The sequence below is a fragment of the Aspergillus eucalypticola genome (assembly GCF_003184535.1).
Source record: "Aspergillus eucalypticola CBS 122712 chromosome Unknown BO83scaffold_11, whole genome shotgun sequence".
NCBI lineage: Eukaryota > Fungi > Ascomycota > Eurotiomycetes > Eurotiales > Aspergillaceae > Aspergillus > Aspergillus eucalypticola.
Window position 1 is genome coordinate 269,944 of NW_020290285.1, and position 27,016 is coordinate 296,959.

Consider the following 27,016-nt stretch of genomic DNA (forward strand, 5'->3'; position numbering starts at 1 on the left):
ATACGTTAGAATACATGATTGGAGTATAGGGCGATTGATGTTAAAGAGCAGAAGGGTACGTACCCTCTTGGGCTGGTGATTAGTATTCTATATATGTGCGCTATTACGGTGTAGATATTGTCTATCTAAGATGAACTTATGTGGAAGCGGGCTAGGTTTGAGGTGAATAGTAGTGGTATATTGTTGTGTATACATAATAGGTAGAAGTAGTTTGTAATACTCATCTTAGTCAAATTTTGTAATTTGCAATCCACTTTACCCGATAGCTGATAGCTATATATGATGTTTATGACTATTGTGCACTCAGAGTGCATGTGTGCTTGAAAAGTTGTGAAATGGTAGAATAGAATTGAGGTAATTCCATTCACGCATACATCCGTTTGAATTCTCTTGCCCTGTGTCCTTCTACTGATTGTTCACTAAGAGCAGTATAACATGAAGTGATAGGCTCATTTCCCGCTCGTTATGAGTCAGCTGTTGAAGTTATATACAGAGACGAGAAATGATTCGTCTTGTTTAGGCTTAGGTGGGAAAATATAGGCTTTTTGGACACTTACTTAGGTGAGTACCTCTACGAATATAGGACATAGTACCTTAGTAACAGCATGGGAATTGTAGGGGTGATCATAATAGATATTATCCTTGATCGTCAATTCATCAACTGCCATTATGCTCGTAAAGAAAAATTGTAACCAATATGATCTATATAAAGCAGTAATCTATTCCATTATATGGGCTCAGACAGAAGCTCAGTGCGTACTTATCTCCTGACGAAAGTCCTCTCCAGACTTCTAAACAAGAGTGAAGTTCCGAAATTCAGGCGACGCAGAAATCCAGTCATGAAGCTCGACCAACCCTGTAGTCACTCGTCGACTGAGTCCATCTCGAGTTTCGACAATCAATACATCGACCAGAAAAATGAAATCTAGGCCACAGGAGGAGCAGAGTATGCTTTCCTCGGAATCATACCATCGACCCTGTTTGCCTCGATGTTCATGTTCGAATAGGATGTCGTCCACATGGCTCATTGAAAGAGCAAGCACATTCAATTTGGTATCATGATCCGTGCTGTAATCATGGTCCAGAAATTGCCAATGGGCAGGGTTAGAGTTAATCCACATGTTTACCCTGTCATCACGCATGCCGTGCAATATTACCTGTACAAACCTTCCAAAAACGAATTTGTTTTTTTTGTCTCCCCACTGGATCATTCGAGCTTCAAGTGACTGGGTATGCCCCAACAATGCCCCCGGCTGATTGGCATGTTCCATGCAAGACGAGGAAAATATCTTTTCGATCTCCTCCTCCCCATGCAAATAGGCTAACCCAAGCGCCTCCTCGTTAAGCTTATCGAATGATGCCCATCCGGATCTGAGAAGGGCCCGATACTCTTTCCAGGTGGTGCTGACATTCAGCATTGACGGTAATGGTTTTGGAAAGCAACCCTCCTTCCACGCCAATGCGAAACCAAGTTCTCGAGCCCAGCCGTCCTCCTCGTCCCGTGACAGTTGTTGATTATGAGGCCAAATTATGTGCACCGTTTCGTTAGTCCTGGAAGATGGAGTACCCCATACACCCAGTAATGATGTATGGATGCGGTTGTATGAATCCAAGTAAACGGGCTCCATTACAGAAGACCATGACCAGGTCGGAAAAATATCCCCTGTATCTGTACGCCTGGCCACAGGTGTTTCATAAGCAAATATATCCCAGGGACACCAGAGCATACCCCTCACAAATTCACAATATGGTAGGCCAAAGTAATGCTCCGTCCCATATTTCCAATGCATGATGCCAGAAAATGCCCTGAGGACATCAGAGTTGATAGTAAAAGATCTGGATGAAAGTTCGAACACAAGTTTATCGTATGTTGTGGCCGGTGCGAACTGTAACCGCGTTGACGTCGACAGTGCAAATCTATCTTCCTGAGAAGCTTGGGAGCACTCGAAAAATACACCTGTATCTGTAAAGAACAACATCCTTGTCGATAGCATTGCCTCCTGGAACGTCCAGCCTCGGGATCTCCATTTTGATTTTTTGACAAGCGTAGTGAAATTATCTTCCATGGCTCTCATGCTCAGTCCGCATGCCTTATGAGTAGTATGGCTTGCTCTTGCTTGCGAAACCCCGGGAAGACCATGATCCATGGTGACGCCTTCTAAATCCACCAAGGTGAGATAAGAATGGCCATATATGTCGCCCATGGCATTGATCTGTGAGGCTTTCACGGTGGTAGTGTCATCTTGCACAATGCACAGTCTGTCGATCCAGAGGTACCGTATCCTCAATTCAATGCACGCACAGATGCTATCCTTAAATGTCACCGGTATAGGGGTTTTAAAAAGGTAACCCTCTTCCTCCAGCATTTTGATGGTGCTTTTTGTTGCCAGTGCATTTTCATCAGTAGTGCTACCCCACACGTAGCTCAGGGTAGCATACCTGCAGGAAGGAGGAGCCATTACTACGCATCCTCTTTCCGTGTCAATAAGTCGGAATTCGTGTGGCGGTGAGTTTAGGAGTCCATTGTGGCATGAGCTTCCATGCTCTCTGTCGCAATTTTCTAGCCAGATGCGGACTGTGCTCCAGTCTACCATCGGCTGCTGCCATATTGTCCGTTTGGTGTTGTCAAAAATCCCACCAATGCATTTAGCATAGTCTTTAGCGAGAAGCCTTGCAATACCTTACAATCATGATTAGTTTACGCTTTAACTAATGACTATGATACAAACCTTGCTCGTAGAAGTTGAACTCCAAGTGTATATCCTTGTATGGAGTTGCATTATCAATTCGCATAATCAAATTCGAATACTCGTTGCAACCCTTCAAGCACCCTTCTTGGATAACAATGCTGCAAAATGCACAATTGCCAGACCGCTGCTGTATGTCCTGAACCGTACCAAAGTTCAACACAAGTTGTTCGATGTGTTGAGTCATGTGATTATTCAGGTGCCGCAGCCTTAGATGTTTGCAAAACCTACAGAGCAAATCATTTGGGATATCATCACAATTTGGGCACTGCTCATGGAAAAAAATTTGCTGAGCTTTTAAAAAAGAATTTGAATTTGAATCCCTTGTTGGATATCTCCCATCGGACTCCCAATTCTGAATACCTTCAAGACACGAACACAAGGAACAACTTTCAAGACACGAACACAAGGAACACGTTCCAGTCTTTTCATTCACAACAGGCTGGCTCACATCCCCAGTCTCGTCCATGATGACCCTACTGATGAGGTATCCCACGCAGAAAGAAGACCTGGTACTGAAGGAAAAGTCTCTCTCAAGTGTGGAAAGGCAACAAGTTGAGGCAGACAGAAAAGCCTGTAGTCTGCTGTGAGGAGGCTGGGGTGGAGTTTATCTCCATTTCAATAAGAATCCCCCTCTGCTGAGTTGGCAGAGCTGAAAGACAGGGATCTGCCTCAATGCATGAACCCCACCTTTTAGGCGCCTGGGTAATTGATCGAACTAATCACATCGCATGATGTGGCACTTGCGTGCTTAGTGCTGAATGGATCATCGACTCGGACGTAAGCAATCGTGGATGAGCTGAAAGATCTTCAAAGGTGCTTGATGCTTTTTTAATGACTTTCTGGTCATCGTAAATAAGTGGCAGATATTATAGAAGGTGAAGATGCGCAAGTTTCCGAGAATTGCGAAGGAGACAAGAGGAAGAAAAGAGGAAGGTGTAGTCCACTGGATCACCTAATTCGACTGTCAGACAGGCTGCTTCTAGCATAGTATCCCCACCCCACTTGACATGGTACGTGTCAGTATCAGCGATGCCTTTGCACTGGCTAGCCTCTGCCTGTATCTTATGCGTTGCTCCCCAAGTGCCGCAAATGCACGCGATGTTATCACAACCTTCCTTTTGAATCTACTGCCACTGTTTACCACACAATCTAAGGCCAGAACAAGCTGCTGAAATAGTGGTATCATCTACTTCATCCGTGTAGTTGTGAGGATAACTCATTAACAAGTAATATGATACAGTCTCAATCTCTGTATTCACCAATCAATCAAATCATGAACGCCTTGCATACCGGATGCATCCCAGCGCCTACAATTTCACTAGAATCAAAGTCCCGGAGACACCAAGCCAGACCACTAAATACACGGCAGCCGCCAAAGAAAAGAAGCATCACAAGAAATGTCGCAGTAATCACCATGCGTCCAACGCTCAGAAATGCAATCAATGTTAGTCTCATTCAATTTAGCCACGGTTCTTCGGCTGCGCCAGCATGTTCAAGCGGCTGACGCTCAACACGCCCCGGTTGCGTGCGCGCACACTGGCCGGGGTGCTGATGCGCGGAGTGCTCATGCGGCTGGTCGTCGCCGATCGAAGGGGGGTGTGCGAGCGAGGCTTGGTGGGGCTGGGAGTCGCGGCTTTGGTTGGGCTAGGGGCCGCAGCCTTGCGGGCACTCAGAATGGGCGCCTTGATCGGAGAGGGCGAGGTCATCTTCATTCGCTTAGCACTGCGCGCGTCCGCGGTTGAGTCGACAGGCGGAACATTCTCAGTGTCGGTCTCATCCTCGAGGGCAGCGCGGTTTCTCTTCTTCTGGCCGATGCCGTGAGGGACACCCGCGACCTCAGGGAGATCATTAGTCTTGGTGTCTTCACCACTCTCACGGGTTCTCTTCTTGTGGCCGATTCCGTGCGGCACGCCTGCGACCTCAGGCAGAGGGTTGGCATGCACATCTGATGGGCGTACATGGCGGATGGTAGGGGTCGTCGCTTGGGCGGGAGACTTGGCGCTGACCCTGTTCTGCTCTGGAGTCAACACCGGCAGCGTGGGATAGACAACGTCGGAAATGGTCCGCGAGGGACTGGCAACCGGAACTTTCGATGGAGATGGCGAGAATATAACCTCCTCGTGGCGGGCCTTGACACTAGGAGTGAACTCCACGCGCTTCTTGGGCGACGGCGTCTGCGCAGGCTCCTCCGTGGTGCCTCGCGATCCGAACAGCAGGTTCGAGGTAAAGTCTGGAGCAGCCACGTGGGTGCCCGCGGCAATCTTAGCAGGATCCTTGGAGAACAAAGGCTGGTGGCGGCGGAGGATCGACTTCAGGTTACCCAAAGTGGGCAAGTTGCTCTTCAGCCGAGGGTTGAATTCCGTCTGAGGCGTGCGCGGCACATCGGCCGGCTTCGCAGCTGGAGACCGGACGAGCGACGGGATCATCGAGGTGCGGGGCGGCTTTGCGGTGACGGACGAAGCACGCGCCGCAGAGGACCGCGTCGGGGTCATCAACGAGCTGCGCACTGTAGATCTGGGCCGGGGTTGTACAGGCTTAGGAGGGCTGGCTGCAGTGGGACGACGCGTCGACGCATCATCAGCCCTGTCGTGCTTGACGCGTTTGTTGCTAGCAGGGGCAGCAAGGGCCGGTGAAGGACGTGCAATCTTAGATGGCGATGGCGAGTTGCGGTCCGACTCATCCAAGCGCGCCTTGGAGTTGGTTCTCTTGAGAGTTTTGACCACTGGCTGGAAGCGTCCCGGGGTGGCACGGAAAGCCGACGCGTGACCAGCAATGGAGTCCATCTTCTTAAATTCGGCCATGTGCACGTCGCTGAAGCGGCTGGCCTTGCCCTTGGGCTGTACGATCTTCCGGTCCGCTGCCTCGGCGCGGTTCTGGTCGGGCTCCAGGGTCATCTGCGCTTTGATCTTGGCTGCATCCTCGCGCACGGTCTCCATGAGCTTCTTCGCCTCGTCACTGAGCTGCGAGTCGCAGGAGAACTTGAATTCGAACGCGGGGGTGCCGTAGTAAGGAGCGGGTGAGGCCTTGGCTTTGGTTGGGGTGTTGTCAGCGAGAGTGTCTTTGATCACTTTGCCTTCGGCGTCCTTCTTGATTGGCTTGAAGCCCAGGATCAGACCGGAGTCTGCCTGCTTGGTGGTGCTCTGGCGGACCTTGCTGGGGTGCATTTCTTGGTGGGACGGACGCACGAGGGTGCTGGAGGGGGTTCTGGTGGGTGTGCTTTTGTGGACGGGCGTGCTTCTGTGGACGGGTGTGTTCTTTTGGGCTGGCGTATTTCTGTTGATAGGCGTGCCCTTGAGAGTTGGGATAGATTTCTTAGGAGTCGATAGCTTGGAAGCAGGTTCAGGTATAGCCTTGGGAGTAGGTTTCTTTTCAGTCTCAGCAGCAGCGGGTTCAGCCATAGCCTTGGGAGTAGGCTCCTTTTCAGTCTCAGCAACGGCAGGTTCAGTCGCATCCGTCTTGGACTGAGACTCAGCGATCGCCGGAGTCACCTCAGCAACAGGCTCTTTAGCTTCAACCTTGGACTTTCTTTTAGACGCGGTCTCAGTCTTGGTCTTCTTCCGCGACCGCTGCACGGGGGCATCCTTATCAGCATCAGCTGGCTCCTCGTGCTCCACGACGGGAGGCAATCTCTCCGGCTGTTTGCCGAGACGAGCCATGGTTGTGTCGACTTCGGACGTGTTCTCGGAGTTGTTGTGATTGTTCGTGTCGCAGGGGGCGTTGTTGTTAGTGACGACGGGGTCGGCAGGGGCCTCAGGCTCCTTAAGGTCGAGTCAGTGAATGTCATGCAAGGGCGCGAGCAACCCATCGGAATGGAGGCTGAGTTGGATGGGGGGTGGTGTGCTCACCTCAGTGGCCTGGCGGCTGCGCAGGCGGGCGGACCGTCGAACCGCCATGGTGGTGGTCAATTTGTATCGGGTGACGTTGGAATTGGGTATCGAGATGTCAAAGAATTGGATTGTGTGGGGGGATGGATCATGAATTAAATGAATGCAGGGCGAAGGCGAGATTCAAGAATAAACAAACACCCGCAGGCGGTGAGCTGACGTCAGGGCTTAGCTAAGCGTGTTGTGCTGTGCATGATCTAGTTATCACAATAAGTATATCGTCCATCATCATTAATTTGAAACACTATTTACTTTTACTCATTACAGTCCATGCTACCATTACTTACAGTCTACTCTACAACCCAAATGGATACGTTTCCTCCGTCCCCATCGCCGTCCTCGGCTGCACCCGCTCCAACGGCTTAACAGCCTCGGTGCTATCAAACCAGACATACGCATCGAACTGGTTCTGCAGATCAGCCTGCGAGTAATGCGACATGCGCTCAGTATCAGGCCGATAAATGACGCCAATGAATCTCTCCAACCGCTGATCCTCCGCAGCCATCAAGCTCCTCAACTCCGGACTCATCCTCGTCGGCCTCAAATCCAACAAGAAGCTCTCAATGCCCGTCTGATGCGCCAACCACTCCCAACTATCCGGTCTCGACGGCTTCACCTTCATCATCTCCATATCTTCATCCCACTCATGCGCAGCCGCCACAGTCCCGGTATGTGTCCCACAGCCGATCAGCGCAACCTTATCCCGACCGAACTGCTCGCGACATAGTTGCCCGATATTCACCTCATTGCGCCGACTGCCCATGCTGGTGTATCGCGCATCCCCGCAATGCGAATTATGCGCCCACACCACTGCCTTACTGCCTGGGGGCTTGTGACGAAGGATGCGCCGTAGCGTATCCACCATGTGTGTATCTCGCAGCGTCCATGACGACGCAGAGCTATAATACATAGCCTTGTAGTATCTCTCTGCGTCACGCACTAAATACGCGTTCTGCTGACTACTATGCGATTCTTCGCCATTATGCGGGTCCTCCTCCGCATACTGCAGTCGTTTTCGCAGCAGATCGCGCAACATGTCCACGACTCCCTTTTCGCAGTCCGCCAATCCGCGCAGTGACGCAAGTCCGTATGCCGTTGGATCGTCCACCCACGGCTGCAAACAGCCATAGCGACGGCGCGCCAGCTTGCCTGCCTCTGGGTCCAGGCGGTCGAGGTAGTCTATGACGGCGCGAATAGACGCCCCCATGCTGTACAGATCGAGGCCGTAGAATCCAGCCTTTTGGTGGTCTGGTAGGTTGGCATTGTGATCGCGCATCCACTCGACTAGGTCTTGCATTTCGCGATTACGCCACATCCATGTTGGAAATCGCTGAAAGGGCTCGTCCTTCTCATTGGTGAGGTGGGCTTGGGGGCCGGGGCGTTGGCGCACATAGCGGTCGATGGCTTCAGCGTCAGGCCAGTCGGCTTCGACGGCGACGGTGGTGAAGCCATGGTGCTCGATTAGGCGCTTGGTGATCTCGGCACGGGCGGCGTAGAACTCAGAGGTGCCGTGGCTGCCGTCGCCGAGGAGGACGACGCGGTAGTCGGCGAAGCTGTCGAAGTGGGTGGCGAAGTTGGGGTCGTGGATGGGGGGAAGGGGACGGGCGGCGGTGGTGAGGAGTTTTTGGAGGGACATATTCTTCTTTCTTTTGGATAGGAATTTGAACATATGTTATACCAGTATGGTATGTATGATACTGTGGTTAGTCCATGATGGTTGTAGTTGATGAGTATCGGGATGTACGAGACTGCAGTATAATAGATGATATTAGGGTTAGATGAGATCACCTCCCGCTCATGATGACTTCACTGCATATAGACACCAAGCATACAATAACTGAACTCTTCTGCCAAACAAATCAATTCATTTCATGCTCATATTCGTATATACTCCAGCTCTGACTTGACCCTAACATACCTTACAATTTTCACCCCACACCACCACCATACACCCAACGCCTACTACACCTACATTCGCACCCATACCCACCCATACTACCCTCAACACCATCCCACCTATACAACAACCATGCCCGCACCCACCCCCAACCCCCAAACCCTCTCCCTCTTCCTCCGTGCCCAAACCACCCTCTACGGCCCTTCCATAACCACCACCCCCTCCCCCAGCACCTGGACCCCACCCCCCTCCTCCGGGGGCCACCTCGGCCGGTACCTCTGGACGGACGCCATCGGGGTCCTAAACTTCCTCACCCTGCACCGTATCCACCCCAATCCCCCCAGCAAAAACCACTACCTAACGCTCGCCTCCCGCCTCATCACCTCCGTCCACAACACCCTGGGCCGAACGCGCGATCCTCCCCACGCACCCCTCCCCGGCGCATCCCCATCCCACCCATTAGCGGGCGGCCTACGCATCGGCAAACCCTCCGCGACAGGGCATGACTGCGATGGCCAATACCACCATTACCTGACGCTGTGGATGTTCGCGCTGAACCGGATGAGCGTGGCGAGTGGCGAGGGGAAGTGGAATAAGTTGGCGGTGGAGTTGGGCAGGGCGATACATCCGCATTTCTTCATCAGAGGGGTGGATGGGAGGAGGTTGGATCGGATGGTGTGGAAATTGGATACGGAATTGAGGAGGGTGCTTGTTGGGAGTGAGGGGAATTTGGACCCTGTTGATGGGTTTGTTGTTTTTAGAGTGGTTAGGGCTTATGAGTTGACCTATGGCGGTGGAGATGGAGGGATGGGGGAAGGGGTGCTGGAGGAGGAGATTGAGGATTATAGGAGGGTGATGAGACGGAAGGGGAGGCAGAGGGTTAGTGATGATTTGTTGGATTTGGGGATGGGGTTGTGGACGGCGCATCTTGTCGAGGGGGAGGAGGAGGAGTGGGCGGGGGAGTTGTTGGGGAGGGGGGTCGAGAGGGTTTGTATGTCTCTCTCTCCATCTCTCTATCTTTCTTGTTCTATTCATATGGTGTGGATGGTGGCTGACGATGTGTAGATGATTTGTTTGAGATTAAGCGCTATCTACAGCGTGATCCGCGGTATCGGTTGGCGTTCAGGGAGTTCGGTGCCGCGATGGGTATTAGGTGTGTTGCGGAGCAGCTGGCCGAGAAGGATACTGCGGTGGATTTGAAGGTGTATGCGGATCAGATTGTGGATTTCTGGGCCCCGTATATGGCTGGCGAGGAGGATGATGATATTGAGGATTTGAGGCCGATCACGCAGGTGATGTATGCGGCGGCGTTGATTCCGGGAGGTGAGTTTATTCCAGTTCTCTTGAAAGGTAGTGATTGGGCTAATTGGTAGCTTTCTGTCGGGGCTTCTTCGACAATGAGCCTGTTGTACCGCCGGTGCTTAATGTGTATTAAGGTAAGAAATGTATTCATCGTGTACTATACTCTACACCCATCTATCATGCCATAATCATATCATGTATACTCAAACACCCGGCAAGCCTACCACATTCCTCCACGGCAGGACCCGTCGAGGCAAGATGTAGATCGTATAAACCGTGCCGAGGGCAATCAACAGCCCCGTCAACTGCAATCATCAGCATCATCGTCATCATCATCACTCCACCCCCAATCAAACAGCAACATACCTTCTCAAACCACGTATGGAACCAAATACCCGTCATCAACAACATCCACCACCCCAACCCAGCAACCGCCCAAGCAAACCTGCCAGACCAAACCCTCACGACATCCACATCCTCACTCACCTCCTTCTCCGCCTCCCCATTCCCATTCACACTCACACCCCCCTTCCCCCATCCCTGACTCCCCCCGACCAACTCAAACACAACCAACGACGTCGCCAACACCAACAAAAACACATGTCCACTAACATCATGACCACCCCTCCACGCCCCACCCGCATGTTTACACGCCGCAGCCGTCAACAGCGTCTTGACATCCGCCGCGGCAGGCTCGTTCTCCGCCAACGGCACCGCCCGCTCACACTTCCCGCCCGTCAGCACAAAGCTGCGATCAATAATTGGCGGGCCGAAGAACCATTGCGTCGTGAGGTACCATACTGTCGTGGCGAGGGTGTAGCGGAGGACGGCCTGGCCAGTGCGTCGGGCGCGGTGGCTAGCGGCGAGGGTGTAGGCGGGCTGGGAGAGCAGGATAAAAGCGAGAGCGGCGGTGGTCCATAGCCAGCCCACTTTGACGAAGTATAGGTTGAAGATGTTGTCTTTGCGGGCGAAGTAGTTGACGGGGCGCGGCGGAGGAAAGGAGAGATTGAGATCCGACGCGATGGACGGGGCTAGGGGCTCAACGTGGGGGTGGAGGGTGCTGGAGCCGTCATCGCGTGTGCCTTGTGCGACGGGAGAGAGGACGGAGAAGAGTGAGCCCACGATTAGGGTCGCTGGGTAGATGAGGAGCGCTGTTATGGGTGGTTGGAAGGGTCGTATCGCTGGGGCTGGAGGGTCGGGAGAGGGCATGATGGTTCGTCTGTTCAGGCTGGTGTAATTATGTCGTTGTTGTGGTGTATATATTGAATAGGAGTAGAGTATTATGGCAATTAGTTGTTGTAGAGGCAATTGGCAATGGTCGCTGAATGAAGCGGAGGAAGAAGGCTGAAGAGGAAAAGAAGAAAGACTGGTGAAGTCGGCAGCGGATGACGTCGCTTGGTTTCCGCCCCAACTAGCGCCACTCTTCCCATCTTGTGTCGGCATCGCTTGTATCATGATCTACACGCTACTACGCAATACTCATTCTACATCTACATCTCAAGTAGTCTTGCTATTGGCATCAATCATTAATTCATATACCACGGCCATCATGGTATGCCATTTTAGAGCTATTTAGTGAACAGTAGGCAGAGACGCCCGGAGCGGCAGCTTCCGCGAGGAGCTTCCGACAAACACCATCTTGGGATACGACGTAATCTCCCAGTCCTGCTTCTCAACATTCCAGTTTGCAAGGTCACGGCGTGTCAGAGTCGTGTTCCACGTAGTCTCTTCCGATGGCTGCAGCGTGATGCGCTCGAATTGACGCAGCACGATCTTGGGCTCGTTGGGACCGCCAAGCGAAACATACTGCGACTGATTAGCTTTGTTCAACCTCGTTCGGTTCTTTTGTTACTTACCAGTTGAGGGACTTCATCACCAGCAACCTTGCCGGTGTTCTTGATGGTCACTGACACGCGGATGAGCTCGTCGTACAGGCGAGGGTTGCCGCCAGGACCGCCACCAGCAGGCAGGATCGGTTGCGCAGAGCCATCGGTGGCTCCCTCGGGAAGATAGTCCGAGGAGTCCTGCCCGTAGCTAGAATCCCCAGCAGATGCCTCGAGATCGGTACTGTTGAGCCAGGGGTAGATGAACTTGGTGATTCTCTGCAGTCCGTCGGGGTAGAGGTAATCCGACGCATTTCCAACCTCTCCAAAAGTTTGCGCTGCCTCAGTCTCACCCGAAGCAGGCTCGTAGGCAGGGGCGCTCAGAACTTGCACCTCAAGGTTCGAGTAGTTGAAAGTGGTGTAGCTCAGACCATAGCCGAACTCGTAGATCGGGGTCTCGTTGCGCTTGTCGAATCCGCGGTAGTCAATGAAGACGCCCTCGACGAAGTCTTCCTGGGGGGCTCCGTTGCCGTTGTTGGGCTCGGTGACCAAGTAATCTTGGTAGGCCTCACGAGTCTTGCCCCAGGTAAAGGGCGACTTGGCACCGGGATTGACACGGCCATAGAGGACGTCGGCAAGAGAGTTGCCAGACTCCTGACCGGGCAGACCACCCCAAAGAATAGCGGTAACATTAGGGTTGTCGTACCATTCGTTAACCAAGACTGGGCCGACAGAGTGAATGACAACGATCGTGTTGTTACAGTTGCTAGCAGCAGCCTTGATCACATTATCACCGTTCCTCCACAGGGTCAGGTTCCTGCGGTCACCCAGGTTTCCGTCGACATTGATGTAACCCTCGCCAGAGTCGGCGTTGACAAAGACCAGAGAGACACTAGCATGTTGTCAGCATCCATTGCACAAGAAAAACGGAAAAGACACGAGATCTGCTTACCTGGCGGTCTTGGCAAGTGCCTCAATCTGGTCGATAGCCCAGTTATCGGTGGCGGTGAATACACCATTCTTGTTCTTAAGCACCTCGTTTGAGATGGCCTGCTCGGGGGTCACCAGATATGGGAAGTTGGCAGTACCACTTCCCCAGCCCATCGCCAATGTTCCATTGTCGCATCCACGGTCACTGCAGCCGTTGGCACCATAAGGGTTGGAGCCCGCATCTTCTCCGATAAGCGCGACCAGGCGCTCCTTACCAGTCAAAGGCAGAGCGCCGTCGTTCTTGAGGAGCACCGTGCTGTCCGCTCCAATGCGGCGGATCAGTTCGCTGTGGTTGCGTTGCACGTTCACGTACTGGTTGACCTTCTCGTACGGCCCCTCCGACACATAGTAGTACTTGTAGCCGTATTCATCTCTGGTCCATGAGCTGAAGTTGGGAGGAGTCCACAGACGGTCACGTCCGACCTTGTAGTAGGCGGCCATGATGCGGACAGCCATGTCATCAACACGCCATTGGGGCACCGTTCCGTTGAGCACGCTAACGGTCAAGTTTGTACCCCAGTAAGACGTACCACTGTCGTAGTCGACGTCTCCTGGCATAGACATATCCAATCCTGCCAAAGCACCACTCACACCAGCATGGTGAGCCGCCCAATCACTCATAACAAAGCCCTGGAAACCCAGCTCGGCCTTGAGCAGCTTGTTCAGAGTGTAGCTGTTCTGGCAGCCATAGCTGTTGTTGATCTGGTTGTAGGAGCACATCACAGCGCCAGCACCCGCACGGATGGCATCCGCGAAGGGCCAGAGGTACAGCTCGTGCATAGTCTTATCGTCGAGGTTCGCGCTTCCACTCTCGGAAATATTAAATCCATAACCTTGGGCTTCAGGCGCCTGACGGAAATGCTCTTGCTCGTAGGCAATGTAGTGCTTAGCCGTCGCAACCACACCAGCATCTTGGATACCCTTGATGGTCTCTGCAAAGAGCACACCACTTAGGGCCGGGTCGGGGGAGAAGCCCTCCCAGTTACGACCACCGTCGGGACTTCTACCGAGAGGACCGGCAGCTGGACCCAATTGGATATCGGCACCCTTGTCACTGAATTCCTGACCCATAGCCTTGCCGCGAAGGTAGGCCAGATTCTTGTCCCAGGTTGCAGCCACGTTCATACCAGCAGGGAAAGCAGAGTTGTAGTCGGCTGCGCCGTGTCAGTAAGAGCATCAAAGCCTAACAACAGCAGATGGCTTACAGTCGCGAACGCCCAGAGGGCTATCCTGTAAACACATTCCCGGGACTCCCAATCTGTCGCCGCTAATCAACGAATGCCTCATCTCGACAATCTTTTTCAAACCTACCGGGGAACACCGCCAGTCTGACCAACACATAGTTCCAATTCCCATCTAGAAGTCGTTAGCCGGAACATACACATTGCGCCATGTAAGTCCTACCCAGTTCCTGTGGTCAGATTGACCTTCTCAGCCAATGTCATCTGCGAGACAATATCAACAGCGCGCTGGTATGCCTGTGCCCAGTCGCCCTGGCCATTGGCCCAAGGGGATGGGTAATACGGTGGGGAGTAAGCCAATTCATCCTATGAAAAGACCATTGTCAGCAATGATGAAACAAACAAATCTAATTGAGCAACAATTGCAATTCACAGGACAAAGGAACGGTACGTACAGCGCTGGCCAGCGAGACGGCAGTGAGAGCCACCGCCTCGATCAAAGTGAACCTCATGATGGCAAGGTCGCCCAAAGGGGGAGCAAAACAAACCAGGTGAGCAACCGTGCAACACCTGTCCAATGGAGAGACTGGAGGTTTGGGGAGGACAGAAACGAAAACAGCGAGAGAAAGGGGAGCCGGGCCATATTAAATAGTTTGAGCGCCACAAAGTGACCGTCCGCCACGGCATGCAAATTGAGGAACCCAACGATGATGTATGCCAGTGCAGGTGTCTCCGCAAAGCTACCCACTCATGCAATTCACAGTCCCGCATGCAGTGTCAAAGAGAGACACGCTAAGCATGGGCGATGGATGTTTGGTCCGGTATGTTGATCGACGTGGGATGTCCCGATTGGGAGACTGGGTGGGAACAGGCCAGTAGACCGGCCCTGGAGGAGTCGGAAATTAGGCAAGCAAGGCACTGTCGGGGAAGCTGGAAGGAGCTCGAGCGATGATGCATTCGGGCCGGCAGAGCCATGTACAAACTCTACATCGGTTGGCAAAAGAGGTCGGAGGGTCAGGTGAGGTTGAGTTGACCGGGGTAAAGGATTATTCCTAGCCTATAGACCAGCACAACATGGGGGAACGGCGTCCGTGGACCACGCTGGAACAAGTCTGGAGCCCCGCTTCCTTTGACCATTTTTAGTGCAATAGTGACCAAGCTGGAAATGGTCTTGGAGAGTGGGAAAATACGAAAAGCTGGGGAGAAAGAAGCCATTTGGGAAAAGGGATTTAGTTTAGTTCACTAGTTTGGCCAGGGGTCGCCCCGGTAATTACGTTACACAGTACCTCGTCCAGTCCCTGCAGCTGTGGGTAAACCGGCATCATTACCTGCATCATTCAAGTTTACGTCAATACCACCATAGTAATTATTAACTAACTCATAGAAGCATGATATTTTGCCTTTCTCAACTACATCCTTGTTGATGTATGTCTGATTTGGAAGGTGTATCAGATCAACTTTTACATTCTTCACTGAGACACCAGTCTAGCAGTTTATCTCCATGCAAGTCTGGCTCGTTCCCACCAACACTCGATACAGCAGGTGGAAAAGCCAAACAATACTCCATCCAGAGCGAATTCCGAGTGGCCCTGCGCGTTTTAGCTTCTACTTACTCGACGTGAATACCTATGGCGCATGGGGAAATTGAGCATGAAGCAGCAGGAGTTTTTCCGCGCTGTCGTCATTGGAGGAATTAGTCTTCCAACAGGTACTAGTTACCTACTTCGTACTACTACTAGCCAGAGTCCCATGGATCCGTGCCGTCAAGTCTATTGTTGGTCCGAATCCGGCTGGGCGTCTTACCGTCAGTCCACTCTTGTGTGTATCCAGTATCCACCGTGTAATTCCATCTTCTTCCACTCATCACCCCAGCATTCCCCGCATTTCCCTTCATCATCCTAGCAGCTTCCCAGCGGTCAGACCGATGGCACAACCAGATACTACACCATAAACCCAGTTGGTTAAACAGGTGCCTGGTGACATGTCAGACAAGCAGATACCGCCAAGCGCCGTCTCTGAGCACAATAAATGTCATCGTACCGACATGGCTCCAATGCACCTTACGTCGACCCAACGGCCTCCCGCAAGGGTCAGCCCATACCTACCACTTTCTAAACAATGCACTCCTCCCTTTGGAATCTCTTAATTTCGGTCAACAATAGAAGGGATGCTCCACCTTGGGAGGTGAAGAGATGAGGTAATCAGCTCCTTCTTCCTACAACACGGATGGGATCCCGTCGGAAGAAGAACGGGACGTCTTCACTGCTCTCAATGTTCCGGGCGTCACTCTTGACTCCGATTATCCTCGGTGTCGCCTAATCACAAATGTCGCTCATCATTTATCCAGGTTAGCGGTTAGCCTGGGGGAAGAAATTACCCCACTTTCGGCTAAGGTGCTGCTGACGGTGATGGGGCGCCACTGCAAAATAGTAGTGTCTTGTCAGAGTACTCTCTGAAGATGAGAAATTGCTTGCATGACCGTGAGTGTGTTTTTTAATTCTAGTCAAGACATCCACTGCTTGTACGCAGTGAGTTCTCGGACAAAGTCCGGACTGTTGATCGTCCACGCATCGCCGGTAGAGCGGACATTGCCGACCACATGGCAGTCTAATGATTTTGAACCACAACGCTTGACCGGGTTACTAAAAAAGCATCCTTTTCGTAGAAATTTCTCGGAGGGTGGCTGCTCTCGGTCAGGTGCCGCATGCGCTCATGCAGAGACACAGGCCATTTGGGGTTAGTTGAAGATGTGGGGAATTTCTCCGTGGGGTACTCACTACTACTCACTCGTATAGTCTAGTACACTAAGGACTCGGGTTTCAGACTCGATGAAAGTCTTGTTTCCGTCATGGACCACTAACTAGCCCGCTCGACCTCCGATTACGGGTTGAAATTGAGCCATTTTTTCCAATTCTTCTGCTTACCAATACGTCGTCTTCCTTTGAAAGGTAACCAAAGACCCAGTTTGCTTGTGGGTACGGGATATACTAGATTGCATGATCGAAGATGAATTCTAATCTTCAACTCTGAACTGCCGAATACTCCGGTTGCGGCCCCCTCTGAGCCCCGACATGCATTACTATTTGCCTATCGCTTGTCTTGCCTAGTTTTCTGCGATCAATCATGATCTGTCCAGGCGTCATCTGCCAAGATTTGGCTGGCTTTGATTCGAGCCTCCCACCCCCGCACCATCCGCGCTCCTGGTCTCACACACCCAAGGTAACAAGCAACGGCATCTTTCCGCATGACATCATGTTTACTGCTAGGCATGCCGACATTCGAAAATCATCTTGACGCCGAAGCCTCGAGGCGGGAAGCAAATCAGTTACATTGACCCGAATGCCCCGAGCCTGGTATCCGATGTCTACGGGAAGTCCAGAAAGTCGCATCTGTATCACTGATTTAGAGCAGGCTCAGGTAAAGTGTTCCAGCCGCTAAAAGCTTACAAGCAGCACGGTACCCTCGTACATGCATTGGAAATGAAGCCAGGGCTATTCTCCAACTGCGTACTAATCAAGCAAAGTCCGGCAGAAGGTACTCATTAAACGGTGCATTAGATACCCGAGTTACCCTTCGCTTGCAACCCTTCCCCGTGTGGGGTGTATCCCGGAACTGGGGCCTCCACCTCCAGCCACAACCGCGACAAACCCGGGGACATGTAGCAGCTCACCAAGGCTCATTGACGGGTGAATCCGAACGGCATCCACACTGAGCCTGTCTTCCAGCCGATGATTACCCGTGCGACGGGCAGGTGGTATGTCCGGTAGGATAATTCCAGTGTTTTCGTATCCTACAATAATAAGTAGTCCTATAGGTGTCCAACGAACGAAATCACGCCCCGCGGATATTCATCGGCGACTTAGACATTTAGTAGAGGGGTCCGAGCGAAGTGAAATGCTCTAGGCAGTCAGAATAATGAATCTGGAGGTGTTTACACTACCAAGTAGATCTAAACCAGAGATGTTATACTATACATCCTTATGCAAAATATAACTAAATTTGTGTCTGCCTTGTCGGGAAAAGAAAAAAAACACACGAGATTAATTGCTCTCTTTGTTTCTTCCCTGTCACAATTATGATGTTACCTTGCATGTATCCATGCCTATACCTTTCCCCATTATCCACGGCGCGTGCTCAATCTCTATTTCTTCCTTTGGCACTGATATTACTAGCTGCTGCGCTTCGGATCATCGGATCGGTTGGCCCCGAATCTTACCCTAGATATATTACCTCTTTTGCTGGGGTTCTTTTGCTTTCTCTCTCTCCTGCATTTCATCCCAGATGTGTGTCGTTTATATTGCCACTATTGAGTTAGGAGAGGGAACAGTGTTTTATCAGTTAGTGGGATTAGACAAGACATTTTATCAATCAAGTCACTACTAATTCACTTCAGACAATTTTTAGAACTCCTGTGACCTGACCTGGTCTACAGTGTGTACTTGCTATGGTTGGTTTCGAGCACGGGTTTCTGCCTCAATAGTACCCAGGTAATACTACTTCGGGGGCATAATGTTTGCAGATATCTGAATGAATATATGATGCTGTGCTCTGGATGCTGTGCTCTGGTAGTTCTAAGAGCATTGGATATCTATAGTAGTACCGTGGGCTCTGCGTATCACGTGATACACAGTATGTCACTGCTCGATTCTGATTGGATACTCGACTTGGCGTCCCGATGTATGGCATCAAAAAGCAAGGACTATGGAATGTAGGTATTCTCATTCTACGCCTGAGCAATCAATTATATTATCAAAGGTGTACTTCGCACTATGGCGCCCGAGGAGAAGGACCATCCCGATGTAGAGGCGTGCAGCGAGAGTCAACATGACCATTTCGAACAAGGCCCATCATCTGCTTTCCAGCAATTGGCTATACTGGATCGCTTCCTTGCGGTCTGGATCTTCCTTGCCATGGCGGTTGGTATAATTTTGGGGAACTTCGTTCCTAACACGAGCAAAGCGCTAGAGAGGGGGAAGTTTGTGGGCGTTTCTGTGCCTATTGGTACGTTGTTGTCCATTCAATGCTATTGAATTTGAATATGGAAGAGTGTATGCCAACAGCATCCTAGCTATCGGTCTCTTGGTCATGATGTATCCCATCTTGTGTAAAGTGAGGTTCGAAACGCTACATCGGTCATTTCGGGAGAAGGGACTTTGGGTGCAGGTTGGATTCAGTATCGTCGTCAATTGGATTATAGCTCCGCTGTTCATGGTAGGTCCGTGTCATATTTTGGGCGATACTGGGCTAATTGAGGTAGCTCGGTCTGGCCTGGGCGTTTCTTCCTGACGAGAGGGGTCTTCGAGAGGGACTTATCCTTGTCGGTATTGCTCGATGCATTGCCATGGTATGTCATGCCCTCGCTGGAAGTAGTACAATAAGCTGACGTGCATAGGTCCTCGTCTGGACAGGACTAGCAGGAGGCGATGGGGAATACTGCGCAATTCTCGTCGCCATAAATTCGATCTTGCAAATGGTCCTATTCGCACCTCTCGCCATCTTTTTCATTCGCGTCATTGGTGGAGCGAACCACGGTCTAACAATCGACTATTCGCTGGCTGCAAAAAGCGTTGGCGTATTCCTTGGTATCCCTCTGGGAGCAGCCATCGTCACCCGTTTCTCCCTTAGGTTCCTGATCAGCAGAGAGTGGTACGATAAGCATTTCTTGAAATGGATTAGCCCACTGTCCCTGATCGGCCTGCTGTTCACTATCTTGGTTCTATTTGCGTCGCAGGGGCGACATGTGGTCCACCAGATCGTATCTGTTATCCGAGTAGCAGCGCCTCTGGTCGTCTACTTTGCTGTCATTTTTGGTGTCACTCTTGCCGTAACACGGCGCTGCGGTTTCGGATACAGATTGTCTTGCACGCAGAGTTTCACTGCTGCCAGTAATAACTTTGAGCTCGCTATCGCAGTCGCGATAGCAACATTTGGCGTGGATAGTGACCAGGCTTTGGCAGCAACAGTTGGACCTCTCATTGAGGTCCCCGTGCTTCTGGGATTGGTATATGTGGTCAAGTGGGTTGCGAAAAGACAAAAATGGGCTCCTTAACCGTCTTGATGAGCCCATATTTAGTACCATCACAAAACAATAGACATACTATCAGCTGTTGCTTATTTCATCCAAAACCTGAAATAGTATATGGTTCTGTACTCTGCATCCCTCCTCTGTAGTGAGTCCTTTGGAGAAACCGGCCCAGAGTTTCCTGCGGATCTCTGACAGCTCCACTCCACGAGTATTGTACTGGTCGATCAATTCATCTGCAATGGCACAAAGTGTGGTATTCAAAACATCACCATTGCTCGGCCATGACTCCACGGTTTCCCCAGGGCCACAACCACAGACGGATTGGTCTCGGACGGGCACTTCAATTTCCGAGGCCGCCTGCACAATCTCCGAACGAGGCTTTGTAACATGATCACGGCTTTGTCCTGGACTAGAGAGGCCCGGCTCAATTGATTGTCGTGCACCGGTAGCAGCATTTCTCGCCTTTGGTATACAGGCTGGACTGTCTTGTGACTGGCATTGTGCTTCAGTCGCACGAAGCTTCGGAATGGCTACTTTTTCGGTCAACGCTGGATCATCGATTTGCAGATACTGTTCTAATAAGTCCGACGACAAGCCCGAGCGAGTCAGAAGATATCTCAACTTCCTGTTCTCCGCCTCAAGCCTCTGCACGGCCATTCTATGTTCCACATCCCGGTGACGCGCTTGTTCTTGCAAAGCAGCCAACTTCTTTTCCAACTCGCGGGTGTGCTGTTGCTTCCTAGCGCGACTATTTCGCTGATTTTCTCGGATGCGAGTAAGTCTATCGATATCCTTTATAGACAGGTTAGCAGCTTGTGTTGATCATAAGCATGCTGGTGAGCTTCAACCTTTTGGTGCTTCTTGGGGTCCATCTCTTACGGTCTTACTAGGTGAGAATGTGGTCAGTGCTCACCCGCAATGACCTTCCCCGCGAACTGGCAATTCGAAACGACTATAACGTAAGTATATGCTGCCCAAAAGAGTGGGCTTTTGTGGAGAAAGCTAGCACTGGCTCTGGGGACTTCGGCGTATCTTCTGCGCTATCTGCTTTTACGGCAAACCGTAGTCGCTTCGGGGCATCTTTCCCAACTGGGATACATGGAGCGAAGGATAACCGGAACGATCGAGGCAGGTCGATAAATTCTCATCTATGACAAGACATCCTCGGTGGGACTGTAGAAGGCATGATTGGGCATGTCTTTTGACTGTTTCCAATGCTTGGTCAGTGGATTCGGCCTTGGCCCAAGCTCCATTAAAGCCATAAGCACTCTATTTGGTGCAACGATCAGATTAGGGGACAACAACACCCACGACGACCCACAGGTTCGTGAAACAAAAAGGACCAGGTGTCCGCTAAAATGAAGATCATGGCTGGGCTATTGGTTCTAGACTTTCTGCATCCTGCTGCAGAGCGATGTCCAAGCAGAAGGTTTACTGCTGTGTATTTGGTAGGTACAGTAAGACACTATATCTAATTACAAATCAGATCATAGTGTTTTGCAGAGATGAAAGCTTGTCTACACTCTATTCAGCTCATTTTCAATAATGCAATGTCTGGGATCGCCTGACTAACGAGCAATGCCACTACGTGCTTGTTTCGAGGTCGACGCAGCAAGAGATAGCTATCGGATAAACGTAAAGAGCCAGGCGGCGGAGAGTATATCCCCCTTCCGCGCACCGCTGCACCTCCCACGAGTGGAGAGATCTTCAATCTCCCGGATCTATTTTCAACGAAGATTAGATATATCCGAGCTGTCTAAGGGTCCAGTCCAGATCGGGTCATGGAAAACTCATGGAAGGGAAAACGAACCCACCCGTCATGCTGGCGAACAGGTGGCGCTGGAGCTCAACTTGGACGACGTCACTAACCGTCACTCATACTTGGGAGCCCCCCGGATGGACTGGTTCACTTTTTCGCATCCATGCGCTCAATTTTGCTTAATGTCTTTCACATCTTTATCCTCACATGGATCTCGTGATTCTTTTGCCCTGCCAATAACCTAACTCTCCATCGATACGCTTCGTTGCTTAGACGAATATCATCATGGTTTCCACGCGACACCATCCCCGCGACTTTCCGCCCCCCGCGACAGGGAGAGCTTCGCCGCCATCAACACCTTCTTCATCTTCTACTGGTGCCAATGGCTCCGGGAAAAAATGGGTGCATGTCCCGTCTGGTGCCATTACCCTGTGGTTGATCTTCTCCGTCCCGCTAGTACTATGGGATGCCAGCTACGTGTTGCTGCGCCCTCACCTGAAGCTCGAAAGCAAGCTACATTCCCCGATCTGGACTCCGTATGCGCTGTATGGCACCATCGATTACCTCTACGGCTGGCCGGCATTCAATGCGCGCAATGAATTTACTATTGCGCAAACGATCCTGAACCTTGTTGAGACCGCTGGCTATATCTACTACCTGGTGATTGTGTATACGCATGGAGTCACAGCGGGAAACACGTCTCGAGGCCAACGCAAAACCAAGAAAGGGCCGATGTGGATGCTGAAAGATTCCAAGGTTGTTACTGGTCGTCCCGGAGCGACTGCGCTTCTGGTGGCATATAGCGCCTCCGTTATGACTCTTGCGAAGACGGCCTTATTCTGTGAGTCGCCATTATGCTGTCAGGGTTAGTTTGAATTATGATTCTAATGAATCTTTCATAGGGCTGAACGAGGCTTTCTCTGGTTTCGCGGACGTTGATCGCAACGACCCTTGGACCTTGTTCTTCCTGTGGATCATACCCAAGTAGGTTTCAGTTCTTTGGTGGAGTTGTTGTTTCATCTAACGGTCGCATTAGTGCTCTCTGGATCGTCTTTCCTAGCTATGGTGTCTATGCTTTGGGTTCGGAAATTCAGGCGTCACTAGAGAGTGCCACACCGCGTCAGCGAGTTGGACGGCCCAAATCGTCGTAGGATGGCCCCGGACCGCAGCAAGCTCGGGTTAATGCTAGGTTGCATCCGGCTAGAGACGCTTGACCAGGATACGAGAGGGGAAGTCGCGTGCACCACACTAGCACGAAGTTTGAGCACCGGCCATGGTTGAACTGATTGGGGGGGAGTGAGAGTGGGAGGAATAATGGAGGACATATTCGGATGTGGACATGTCGGAAGATTTGGGTTATATATCCGTACCGTAATACTATAAGCCCCGAGGTTACAAGCTTAGATAAAATCAACAATCGAGGAAAATGAGTAATGAGGCGTCTGTCAGCAAAGAAGCCAGCACTAATCTAACTAGTAGTTGATAGCGTAACTTTTCCCCGGGATCATTGCGGGATGACAGCAGCCAGTGATACTGCGGGCTAGAGACGCCATGCATTCGTTGGTATTTACCCAACGTCGCTGCAGGCTTCCGATACGTTCCCTCGCTGCACGATTCCATCCACCGCTATTGTGTACCTCATTCCTTTTCGATATTATTTGTTCTAGTTCTCCTGGAGATTGGTCTTGTCTAGTGGGTTCCGCAAGGGTTGGGGTGGTTGAGCCAGTTGATGGTTGTCCAATGACCGCAGCCCCATATAAATTACCACCGATCACACTCCGGACTTGCACGTTCAGCTATTGAACCTTCTTCTTTACAACACCCATGTTCTGGAAACTGGGTTCCTTATTGGCGCTGTACCTTTTTTCTTTATGGGCTTCATTATCATCACCCAGAATCCTCAACCTGACATATTTTACAACTATTTACTATAGTGAACAATATCCGGGGACGGCGAACATTTAAATTACTAAAGGGCAAATTCCCCCAGGATGACGACGGCGAGAGGTGCCAAGCCTCCAGTCAGCGCCCGTCCTAGCCAGCCTTCCCCATACCCACCGATTTCGACCACCGCCTCATCCCGCGGTTTCGTCCCGTCTTTCTCCCCAGAGCACCTGCAGGACCAGACCCTGTGGCCAACTCCCTCCGCATCCACCCCCTTCCTACCGAACGATGATCCGGGTCTTGTTCTTGGGGTACCTGCGCCCATCATGATCCCTCCGGAGTCCGACGAGTCCCCCTTGGCCTCCGGCCTGACCCTGGGCCACGACGATATCGTCCTTCCCGAAGACCTCGACAACCACAGCCGAGCCAGCTCGCGTGATCCCGGCAGCGCCGTTACTGCCGGTGATCCGGGTACCTCGCACGAGTCGGGGATTGATGCCAACCGGGACGACGGCAGAGGCGACCCCGCACACAATCACGACCAACAGGGAGGCGAAAAACCAGCGTGGAGCGAAATGAAGACGAAAGCCGGCAAGGAGCGAAAGCGCCTACCCCTCGCCTGCATTGCTTGTCGAAGAAAAAAGATCCGATGCTCGGGCGAAAAGCCTGCGTGCAAGCACTGCTCGCGCTCTCGAATACCATGTGTTTACAAGGTCACTACCAGAAAGGCGGCGCCCCGGACGGACTACATGGCGATGCTGGATAAGCGCTTGAAGAGGATGGAGGACCGGGTCATTAAAACCATCCCCAAGGAAGAAACTAGGGATATGGGTGCCATTGGCCGGTCGGTGGTTCGACCGCCTCAACCGGGACAGACCAACAAGGCGCAGAAGAAGCGGACAGCGGAAGAGGCTTTTGCTGCTGAAATGGATGAGTGGGCTCGGGAGAGCCGCAATGGTCCGCAGGATACCTTTCCGATGCGCCGTGAGAGTAAACCAGGTGATGCGTCGGGCTTAATGAGTGCAGGTGCCGAGTTTTTACCGTCATTGGAGATCCAGGAGCACCTGGCAGAGGTGTTCTTCGATTGCGTCTACGGGCAGTCCTACCTCCTCCTTCACAAGCCAAGCTTTATCCGAAGACTCAAGGCGAGAACCGTGCCTCCAGTGCTTATACTTGCCGTTTGCGCCGTTTCCGCTCGATTTTCAACCCACCCACAGATCAATTCCGAACCTCCTTTTCTGCGTGGCGAGAACTGGGCCAATCCAGCAGCTGCTATAGCCCTGAGTCGCCATGACGAACCTAATATCACTATTCTGACCGTGTTTTTGCTTCTGGGTCTTCACGAGTTCGGCACATGTCATGGCGGGCGGAGCTGGTCATTCGGTGGCCAGGCACTGCGCATGGCGTATGCCCTGCAATTACATAGGGAGCTCGACCATGACCCTCTACTAATCCAGAACAATGGCAATGGATCGCAGCTTAGTTTTACAGATCGAGAGATACGGAGACGAACCATGTGGGCTTGTTTCTTGATGGACCGTTATAATTCATCCGGGAGTCAGCGTCCGCCGATAGGAAACGAGAAATTCCTGCAAATACAGCTCCCTATTAAGGAGTCACATTTCCAGATGGAGATTCCAGGGCCAACGGAAGACTTGGACGGCAATGTTCTCAATCCAGTCCCAGACGATGTTGGTCAGCTTTCTAATGCGAAGGAGAATATGGGTGTATCAGCCTTCATCATCCGTGCAGTTGTCATATGGGGCCGCATCGTTGATTATCTCAACCTCGGAGGCAAAAGAAAAGACACGCAGCCACTGTGGTCGCAGGAGTCTGGGTACATGCGCCTCAAGCGGCAGATTGAGGAGTTTTCCGCGTCTCTCCCTAGCCATCTCTTGTTCACTTACGAAAACCTTCAGATCCATGCAGCCGACCGAATCGCCAACCAGTTCATCTTTCTGCACATTATCATCCACCAGAACATGCTCTTCTTGAATCAATTCGCCATACCGCTATCACCGGGAGGACGACCTCCCCGTGACATGCCCAAGGCATTTCTGAGCAATGCCGGCCGAGCAGCAGTGGAAGCTGCTCATCATATTTCTATCCTCATCGACCGTGCATCCGCTTACCCTCTCACTGTTCCGTTCGCCGGATACTGCGCTTATTCGGCCAGCACTGTCCATATATGGGGCATATTCTCGAAGAACGCACAGTTGGAGGCGCGTTCGAAGGAAAATCTGCGCCATACATACCGGTACCTCAATAAGATGAAGAAATATTGGGGAATGTTTCACTACATGGTAGAAAGTGCCAAGGACCGATACCGCCAATTCGCGGATGCGGCCATTAAAGGCACGGTGGTTACGCAGAATGGCGGGCAGATCGCGCCCATGTTCCAGTATGGTGATTGGTTCGACAAGTATCCCCATGGGATGTCGAGGTCACATTGGGAGGAACCCGATTCTCAAAAGGCAAAGAGTGACGATGGTGTCATGAGTCAACGGCCAGACCTTCAGAGCGTCGAAGAGTTCTTTGCCAGTCTTTCTCCTACACCACAGCCGAGCGCCCCGCGTAGGCATTCGAAGAAGAGTAGCAAGGCTGACAGCGTGAGCGGATTCGATGGACCAACTCCCCCGCAGTCAATGAATGAAATCGCCATGGACGGTGCCCCGGGCATGCTGGGAACCACCGGTACAGGATTCCCTCAGCCGGCCGTGTTCAACCAGAACCGCGCGGGACAACAGCCCTTCGCGCAACCCGGCTTCGACTTTTCCATGCCCGCAGCAGACCAACTCCCGCAGTTGGACCGACAATTTGTCTACGGCTCCTTTGGCGACTTTGACCCGTCTGCATCCCTCGTCCCACCCGAGAATCCGACGATGCCCGCTCCCGTGAACCGCCCCGATGCTCCCCCTAATCAAGACCCCTCCACCATCTTCACCGGTCAATTAGACCCTAATGCCCCCTCCGGTGCAGGTGAATACTATCAACCCAGCGCCTGGTTCTTGCCCTTCAACCTCGACCCCGTGGGCGCCAGTGGAGGCCTTGATCCAAATTCACAAGCCGCCGGTTCAGGTAACCCCGTCGTAGGAGGTCCCGATCTCTCTGGGTTCGGAAACATACCGATGGGAGCATTTGACTTAGGACTAGGGGTGAATCGCGGTTCACAGGCATAAGCAATTGTAATTTTTGTGTCTGCAGGTAGGAGGAAATATCATTTGATTTGGCTTTCAGTTTTCAGCGGGGTACATTCGGGCTTGGGGCGGACGGTCTGGTTTTGGAAAAGATTTTGGAGTTTATGAACGACCTCGGCTATGTGGTATATGCGACGCGACGCTTTTTAGTCTGGTCTGGTCATGTCATGCCTTGATGCTGTGTATTTATATTATGGTTATATATTCGACAGAGAATAAATATACCTCAATCTAGTAAGAAGTTTGTCCTCATACGTAGATAATTTGATGCATGATTAATACAGTAAGCTAGCTATTGGTTGGACACAGTTATGAAAGTGACCA

The 27,016-nt window shown here is 51.7% G+C and overlaps 12 protein-coding genes across 12 annotated transcripts; 6 read left to right on the top strand and 6 right to left on the bottom strand.

Annotated features, from left to right (window-relative positions):
- Nucleotides 1-781: 781 nt before the first annotated feature.
- On the bottom strand, nucleotides 782-3,416 carry BO83DRAFT_23276 (HET domain-containing protein). Its single transcript, XM_025526909.1, has 2 exons — nucleotides 2,730-3,416; nucleotides 782-2,680 (listed from the first exon to the last, which is right to left on the bottom strand). Exons 1-2 carry the CDS (start codon nucleotides 3,214-3,216, stop codon nucleotides 792-794), a joined length of 2,376 nt encoding a protein of 791 aa, XP_025388445.1. The 5' UTR covers nucleotides 3,217-3,416; the 3' UTR covers nucleotides 782-791.
- Nucleotides 3,417-3,955: 539 nt separating this feature from the next.
- On the bottom strand, nucleotides 3,956-6,706 carry BO83DRAFT_359975 (uncharacterized protein). Its single transcript, XM_025529378.1, has 2 exons — nucleotides 6,596-6,706; nucleotides 3,956-6,508 (listed from the first exon to the last, which is right to left on the bottom strand). Exons 1-2 carry the CDS (start codon nucleotides 6,641-6,643, stop codon nucleotides 4,211-4,213), a joined length of 2,346 nt encoding a protein of 781 aa, XP_025388446.1. The 5' UTR covers nucleotides 6,644-6,706; the 3' UTR covers nucleotides 3,956-4,210.
- A 69-nt stretch (nucleotides 6,707-6,775) lies between these two features.
- BO83DRAFT_359978 (putative erythromycin esterase) lies at nucleotides 6,776-8,270 on the bottom strand (the record flags this gene model as incomplete). Its single annotated transcript, XM_025529379.1, has 1 exon — nucleotides 6,776-8,270. One exon carries the CDS (start codon nucleotides 8,268-8,270, stop codon nucleotides 6,930-6,932), a length of 1,341 nt encoding a protein of 446 aa, XP_025388447.1. The 3' UTR covers nucleotides 6,776-6,929.
- Nucleotides 8,271-8,663: 393 nt separating this feature from the next.
- On the top strand, nucleotides 8,664-9,904 carry BO83DRAFT_311978 (uncharacterized protein; the record flags this gene model as incomplete). Its single annotated transcript, XM_025527499.1, has 2 exons — nucleotides 8,664-9,522; nucleotides 9,597-9,904. The coding sequence occupies 2 exons, from the start codon at nucleotides 8,664-8,666 to the stop codon at nucleotides 9,902-9,904; spliced, it is 1,167 nt and encodes a 388-aa protein (XP_025388448.1).
- A 121-nt stretch (nucleotides 9,905-10,025) lies between these two features.
- On the bottom strand, nucleotides 10,026-11,042 carry BO83DRAFT_407903 (putative inositol phospholipid biosynthesis protein Scs3; the record flags this gene model as incomplete). Its single annotated transcript, XM_025533999.1, has 2 exons — nucleotides 10,026-10,138; nucleotides 10,200-11,042. 2 exons carry the CDS (start codon nucleotides 11,040-11,042, stop codon nucleotides 10,037-10,039), a joined length of 945 nt encoding a protein of 314 aa, XP_025388449.1. The 3' UTR covers nucleotides 10,026-10,036.
- Nucleotides 11,043-11,405: 363 nt separating this feature from the next.
- On the bottom strand, nucleotides 11,406-14,339 carry BO83DRAFT_312004 (beta-glucosidase; the record flags this gene model as incomplete). The annotated part of the gene is made up of 7 exons (XM_025527502.1): nucleotides 11,406-11,639; nucleotides 11,690-12,548; nucleotides 12,609-13,800; nucleotides 13,852-13,904; nucleotides 13,958-14,002; nucleotides 14,051-14,193; nucleotides 14,283-14,339. 7 exons carry the CDS (start codon nucleotides 14,337-14,339, stop codon nucleotides 11,406-11,408), a joined length of 2,583 nt encoding a protein of 860 aa, XP_025388450.1.
- Nucleotides 14,340-14,632: 293 nt separating this feature from the next.
- Nucleotides 14,633-15,060, top strand: BO83DRAFT_398440 (uncharacterized protein; the record flags this gene model as incomplete). The annotated part of the gene is made up of 4 exons (XM_025533250.1): nucleotides 14,633-14,702; nucleotides 14,765-14,845; nucleotides 14,891-14,937; nucleotides 14,971-15,060. The coding sequence occupies 4 exons, from the start codon at nucleotides 14,633-14,635 to the stop codon at nucleotides 15,058-15,060; spliced, it is 288 nt and encodes a 95-aa protein (XP_025388451.1).
- A 3,536-nt stretch (nucleotides 15,061-18,596) lies between these two features.
- On the top strand, nucleotides 18,597-19,876 carry BO83DRAFT_426660 (arsenic resistance protein; the record flags this gene model as incomplete). Its single annotated transcript, XM_025535296.1, has 4 exons — nucleotides 18,597-18,828; nucleotides 18,896-19,038; nucleotides 19,085-19,171; nucleotides 19,220-19,876. The coding sequence occupies 4 exons, from the start codon at nucleotides 18,597-18,599 to the stop codon at nucleotides 19,874-19,876; spliced, it is 1,119 nt and encodes a 372-aa protein (XP_025388452.1).
- A 51-nt stretch (nucleotides 19,877-19,927) lies between these two features.
- On the bottom strand, nucleotides 19,928-20,724 carry BO83DRAFT_311646 (bZIP transcription factor; the record flags this gene model as incomplete). The annotated part of the gene is made up of 2 exons (XM_025527485.1): nucleotides 19,928-20,644; nucleotides 20,701-20,724. The coding sequence occupies 2 exons, from the start codon at nucleotides 20,722-20,724 to the stop codon at nucleotides 19,928-19,930; spliced, it is 741 nt and encodes a 246-aa protein (XP_025388453.1).
- Nucleotides 20,725-21,562: 838 nt separating this feature from the next.
- On the top strand, nucleotides 21,563-23,045 carry BO83DRAFT_378096 (uncharacterized protein). Its single transcript, XM_025531163.1, has 3 exons — nucleotides 21,563-22,452; nucleotides 22,514-22,595; nucleotides 22,648-23,045. The coding sequence occupies exons 1-3, from the start codon at nucleotides 21,897-21,899 to the stop codon at nucleotides 22,760-22,762; spliced, it is 753 nt and encodes a 250-aa protein (XP_025388454.1). The 5' UTR covers nucleotides 21,563-21,896; the 3' UTR covers nucleotides 22,763-23,045.
- Nucleotides 23,046-23,055: 10 nt separating this feature from the next.
- On the top strand, nucleotides 23,056-23,508 carry BO83DRAFT_23389 (uncharacterized protein). Its single transcript, XM_025526914.1, has one exon. It carries the CDS (start codon nucleotides 23,163-23,165, stop codon nucleotides 23,412-23,414), a length of 252 nt encoding a protein of 83 aa, XP_025388455.1. The 5' UTR covers nucleotides 23,056-23,162; the 3' UTR covers nucleotides 23,415-23,508.
- On the top strand, nucleotides 23,303-26,902 carry BO83DRAFT_378097 (putative C6 transcription factor). The gene has a single exon (XM_025531164.1). It carries the CDS (start codon nucleotides 23,603-23,605, stop codon nucleotides 26,672-26,674), a length of 3,072 nt encoding a protein of 1,023 aa, XP_025388456.1. The 5' UTR covers nucleotides 23,303-23,602; the 3' UTR covers nucleotides 26,675-26,902.
- Nucleotides 26,903-27,016: the final 114 nt, after the last annotated feature.

Bases quoted from the DNA above. Each gene is read 5' to 3' on its own strand.
- BO83DRAFT_378096 (XM_025531163.1), top strand. From the start codon at position 21,897: ATGGTTTCCACGCGACACCATCCCCGCGACTTTCCGCCCCCCGCGACA. The intron at 22,453-22,513 runs GTGAGTCGCCAT...AATCTTTCATAG, and splicing joins TGCGAAGACGGCCTTATTCT to GGCTGAACGAGGCTTTCTCT. The intron at 22,596-22,647 runs GTAGGTTTCAGT...CGGTCGCATTAG, and splicing joins TTCCTGTGGATCATACCCAA to TGCTCTCTGGATCGTCTTTC.
- BO83DRAFT_378097 (XM_025531164.1), top strand. From the start codon at position 23,603: ATGACGACGGCGAGAGGTGCCAAGCCTCCAGTCAGCGCCCGTCCTAGC.
- BO83DRAFT_359975 (XM_025529378.1), bottom strand. From the start codon at position 6,643: ATGGCGGTTCGACGGTCCGCCCGCCTGCGCAGCCGCCAGGCCACTGAG. The intron at 6,509-6,595 runs GTGAGCACACCA...CTCGACCTTAAG, and splicing joins GCAGCCGCCAGGCCACTGAG to GAGCCTGAGGCCCCTGCCGA.
- BO83DRAFT_23389 (XM_025526914.1), top strand. From the start codon at position 23,163: ATGCATTCGTTGGTATTTACCCAACGTCGCTGCAGGCTTCCGATACGT.
- BO83DRAFT_23276 (XM_025526909.1), bottom strand. From the start codon at position 3,216: ATGGACGAGACTGGGGATGTGAGCCAGCCTGTTGTGAATGAAAAGACT. The intron at 2,681-2,729 runs GTTTGTATCATA...CATGATTGTAAG, and splicing joins GTTCAACTTCTACGAGCAAG to GTATTGCAAGGCTTCTCGCT.